General features: G+C 35.7%; 1 protein-coding gene across 1 annotated transcript in view; it reads left to right on the top strand.

Moving 5' to 3' along the window:
- The window catches only part of LOC107715025 (plexin-A1-like), a 236,715-nt gene that overhangs the window by 134,918 nt on the left and 96,503 nt on the right, over positions 1–5,294 (top strand). The window contains exons 5-8 of the mRNA XM_016521060.1: positions 620–720; positions 1,260–1,383; positions 2,905–3,058; positions 3,142–3,241. Coding sequence (XP_016376546.1) covers positions 620–720; positions 1,260–1,383; positions 2,905–3,058; positions 3,142–3,241 — 479 coding nt within the window. The remainder of the gene's footprint in view (positions 1–619; positions 721–1,259; positions 1,384–2,904; positions 3,059–3,141; positions 3,242–5,294) is intronic.

Here is a 5,294-nt window from a genome sequence, read left to right as displayed (position 1 = left end):
TGCTGGTTTATGCTGGTCCTTTTGCTGGTTTATGCTGGTCCTATGCTGGTTTAAGCTGGTCCTTTGCTGTGTTTAAGCTGGTCCTTTGCTGGTTTATGCTGGTCCTTTTGCTGGTTTATGCTGGTCATGTGCTGGCAAAGGACCAGCATAAACCAGCAAAAGGACCAGCATAAACCAGTAAAGGACCAGCTTAAACCAGCAAAGGATCAGTTTAAACCAGCAAAGGACCAACATAAACCAGCAAAGGACCAGCTTAAACCAGCATCCCAGCGTCAAAACATACCTAACCAGCATATGCTGGTTTTTTCAACAGGTATTGTCAAGTTCTTTCCTTTTTGTACTGTTTTTAAAAATGGAGGTTGAAAAATGTTCTGTGGTATATAACAATTTGCAACAGATGAGTCATATGAGCCTAACTTAAACTTTTCTCACAGGACATTTGGAGCTGATTCCAGTCAGACACTGGCGTTAGCTTGTTGCTAAGCTAATGGCTCACAGCTAACAAATACTGAGTGGAAAAGTGTTTTTATTGGTGTGAAATATTTTCTAACATAAATCCATACTGAAATAAGAACTAGTGAGATTTAGTTGACTAATTCTGAGCGTGGTGTGTGTGTAGGTGAGCCGGGTGCCGGTGGAGAGCTGTGAGCAGTACAGCAGCTGTAGCGAGTGTCTGGCTTCTGGTGATCCCCACTGCGGCTGGTGTGTCCTGCACAGTGTGTGAGTATCAGCACCTCCTGACCCCACAGCTGCTCACACACACGTACACACGCGTTTACACGGCTATATGAATCGGGACATACTGTAGACTGTATTGTTTAATAAGGCTAATTGCTATGCTAACACTAGGGCGTTATGTAACAAGTTTCCAGCGACAGTGTATCTGTCTGAAAAATGCTTAGCTATGAGACAATAACAGCCAAGCAGAACATGTTTAATGTTACTTGGACCAGTATGGAAAAAAGAAACCAAAGCAACATCCAAAATTGCGTACTGAAGTATGTGCTTTTTAATTAAGTAAATTAATTAATTTATTCATTACTTTTTGTTATTATTAATCTAATGCAGCAATAATTTTGGTATACACATTTTTTTGTTTTGTTTTGTTTGAACACTACTGAAGTTTTATTCATCACACCACACAGTGTTATTCCAAATCAGCTTAATAATAAAGTATGCACTTGATCGCGCTGGTTGATTGTTCTTAGAAATTGATTATAATGGTTTTGTCCCCCCTGCTGAGTAATATTTGTGTTTAGATGTTCACGTAAGGACCGCTGTGAGCGAGCTGATGAGCCGCAGCGCTTCGCCTCCAGACTGGAGCAGTGCGTCCGACTCATGGTGCAGCCCAACAATATTTCAGTCACCATGTCTGAAGTTCAGGCAAGTGTTTGTGAATGAAATGGCTTTTATTGTAATCAGATTATGATTAGGATCATTGAAAACATGTTGGGAGGTGGTTTGAGGCAGATTTTGACCACATTTAATGACAGTATAAATGTAAATGCATTTTTGTTTTGCATATTCAGCGACATAAGTAATATTATGTCGCAAATAATTATGTATTGCTGTGTCATTAAATGTTAATTGCTTTTCTTATTCTGCTTTTACGTCATAAAGACAACAGACTCATTGCACTTGCAATTTGCTCAACTATTTTATTAATAATAATAATAATTATATGCTTTATTTTTTAACAAAAATATTTAAAAGAAAAAAGTATTTATCGACATGAATAGCAATATTGATAAATTATTTATCAATTTATCATTCTTTTCAATGCATGGATTGTACTATAATTTGTAATATTAATTTTATGTATTTTTGAATTACTGTTATTTTTTATGGCACCATAATTCCAATATCTAAATAATGTTGAATAATAATAATAATAATAACATTTATTTGTTTGTTTGTTTTATATATCGCTATTTATTTTGCATTTATTTTTTAATATATAAATTTATAATTGTGACATTTAATTCCCTGTCTTTTTATTACCGTTATCGTTAGACTTTCATATGTCAAATATATAATGTACAGATTAACACATGCAATCTTTTTTTGAGAGAGATAGAACGATAGAACGATAGATAGATAGATAGATAGATAGATAGATAGATAGATAGATTTTCAATGCATGGACTGTATTTGAAATCTCAAAATTTCTCTGTTTAAAACATTTTTTGTCCCATTTTCTTCTTTTCTAATTTCCATCAATAAGAGCCTCATAGGAAATGTGATGTAGATGCTACACAGTTAAAAATATTCAGATAGTATCTGGATATGAAAGTCCAGGTGTCTTTTGTACAAATTTTCAGTGTTTGTCATGCCAATAAAGTACTGCAAGTGAAACCTGTTCCTGTCTCCTGGTCTGTGTTCGGTTCTGCAGCTGGTTCTTCAGGCTCAGAATGTTCCCAGTCTGGCTGCGGGTGTTAACTGCTCATTTGAGGACTACACTGAGACGGAGGGACACATCATGGGGGGACGTATATACTGCCTGTCCCCCTCTGCACGGGAGATCGCTCCCATCACGCTCTGCGTGGCTCTCACTGTAGCTGTGTTTCTTTTTTTGAGAGAGATAGAACGATAGAATGATAGATAGATAGATAGATAGATAGATAGATAGATAGATAGATAGATTTTCAATGCATGGACTGTATTTGAAATCTCAAAATTTCTCTGTTTAAAACATTTTTTGTCCCATTTTCTTCTTTTCTAATTTCCATCAATAAGAGCCTCATAGGAAATGTGATGTAGATGCTACACAGTTAAAAATATTCAGATAGTATCTGGATATGAAAGTCCAGGTGTCTTTTGTACAAATTTTCAGTGTTTGTCATGCCAATAAAGTACTGCAAGTGAAACCTGTTCCTGTCTCCTGGTCTGTGTTCGGTTCTGCAGCTGGTTCTTCAGGCTCAGAATGTTCCCAGTCTGGCTGCGGGTGTTAACTGCTCATTTGAGGACTACACTGAGACGGAGGGACACATCATGGGGGGACGTATATACTGCCTGTCCCCCTCTGCACGGGAGATCGCTCCCATCACGCGCAACCAGGGTAAGGCGACACGCGCACACTCCTTTAAAAGCCTCCTAACGCTTGTTAGAAAGTGCTGAAGCTCACCGTGTGTCTGCTGGCAGGTGACAAGCGAGTGGTGAAGCTCTATCTGAAATCCAAGGAGACGGGGAAGAAGTTTGCCAGCGTGGATTTTGTCTTCTACAACTGCAGTGTCCATCAGTCGTAAGTTTCACACGGGAAAGAGAGAAGGCAGCTTCCTGTCGTGTAACTCTCTTCCTCCCCATCTCTTTCGTTCAAACTAAGACGAGTGTATTTTTATGGGACCGTGCTCTGTGTGTGTGTGTGTTTACTGCTTCAGAGTGAGAGAGGGATGTTATTTTTATGTGCCGTTAGCAGTTTTTCGCTGAGATCAGGGATGAGATCAGACTTTTAATGTCATTTCATTAACGACTCATGAGCCTCCCTGACTTCAGCCGTCCAGCTTTACTGCTCATGAGTTATATTCCCGCAGTTCTTACATCACTCGCTCTCTCTTGCTCATGTTCCTTCATTTAAATCCATCCTTCCTCTGTTCTCGGATCAATGACGAATAAAGATATCCGTAATGATGAAAAGGAAGAAACATTCTAAAATGCATGTACAAAAGACTTGGCGATCTGTTTTCATTTTGGTTTCCAACTTTTATGAACATTCCTAAAATATTAATTTCTATTATAAATGTCAAATTGTGTAAAAAAAAAAATATATAATTTTACTCTCTTCAATATATAAGAAAGTGTAAGCATTTTAGCTTAAAGTTCTACACATATTTTCAGATTTTCAGTTTTAGGTTTTTCATTTTCAAGTTTTTTTTTTCTTTTAATAGTTTTTTGTCATTAAGTTAGAATTAATTACAATCTGAAAAAAAGATTTTTTAGAAAATAATTTTCATGAAATAGCTTTCTAACAAAACATATATCCTGAAATTGTCTTGGGATTGTTGCATTTGACAACATGAACTAACCTTGCCTTCTCTTGACATACTTTTTCTGTAATATTTCCAGTTTTATGGTGTTCTTGATGCATGACTACGAAATGGCTTTGTGCATGTTGGTTATGTCACACTAACTTTTATTTAGTATAGAGTTATTATAATTATTTAAACCTAAAACCATAAAAAATATATTTTTAAAAATAAAATATAAAAAATGAACATTACCGGAACATACTGTTTATTAAGATTTCATATAGTTGCCACAACAAACTTCCTAATTTTCATTTATTTTAACTTTATATACTAAAATAACTAAAACTAAAATTTTTACAACTAAAACAAAAAAATTACAATTTTTAAAACTATATAGACATAAAAAACAATAACAATGGCAACACCACAAATAACCCAACAAAATTACTAACACTTTAACTACAATTAAAATGAAAACAATAAAATCAACAAAAAAAACTATAATTTAATTTCAATGAAATTAAAATGACACTGATTCAGTGTTCAAAGGTATTTAAATAAAAATAATATCCTAAAACAAATAAATATCCTAAACAAATAAACAAAGTTGCATCATTTCTTATTCATTTTATAATATATTTTTATTTTATATTATTTTTACATTTATGTTTATTTATGCTTTTAAACAAAGCATTTACTGAATAATTAAATAATTTATTTCTGTCTTTTAATGAGACTTTATTGCGCCACCTTTATTACTGACATCTTTTTGCCCCACAAAAAAATTGCTAAATTAATTTTAATTCAGAAGTTTAATTGAAAACGTATATCATATAAGAGGTGTGTATGATTAACTGAATTTATGTAGTTTTAAACAATTAATAATTGCGTATGTCATTGAGCCTCTTCATAAACTATACTGATCCCACCACCACCATTTCATTCTCTTGACCTTATTTCCAGTCTCTCTCTCTCTCTCTCTCTCTCTCTCTCTTTCTCTGTCCCATGGCTCCCACTCTCTCTTCTCTTCCTCTTCTCGTCCCGCCTCTCTCTGGATAGACAACAGGTTGTGCTCCGGGCAGGAGCGGCTCCAGATGTTTTGAGCTCCAGTGTCTCCTGTCCTCTCCCGCTCTCGTTCATTAAGTCAGGCTTTACATTAGCATGGCACTGTCCCATTAGCGACACAGCCACTTCATCTAAAGCTGGACGCGATCAAGTGCTCACCTGGTGCTCCTTGTGTGTGTGTGAGTGTGACTAAGGCACACGATTTGGCTCTAGTGATCACAGGGTCTCTGTTCTATGTGTGTGTGTGTGTGTGTGTGTGTGTGT

Source organism: Sinocyclocheilus rhinocerous, unplaced genomic scaffold (genome assembly GCF_001515625.1).
Source record: "Sinocyclocheilus rhinocerous isolate Xijiao unplaced genomic scaffold, SAMN03320098_v1.1 scaffold28, whole genome shotgun sequence".
NCBI classification, from domain to species: domain Eukaryota; kingdom Metazoa; phylum Chordata; class Actinopteri; order Cypriniformes; family Cyprinidae; genus Sinocyclocheilus; species Sinocyclocheilus rhinocerous.
The sequence above is the reverse complement of the archived record's forward strand: the minus strand, read 5'-3'. Positions and strand labels throughout refer to the sequence as shown.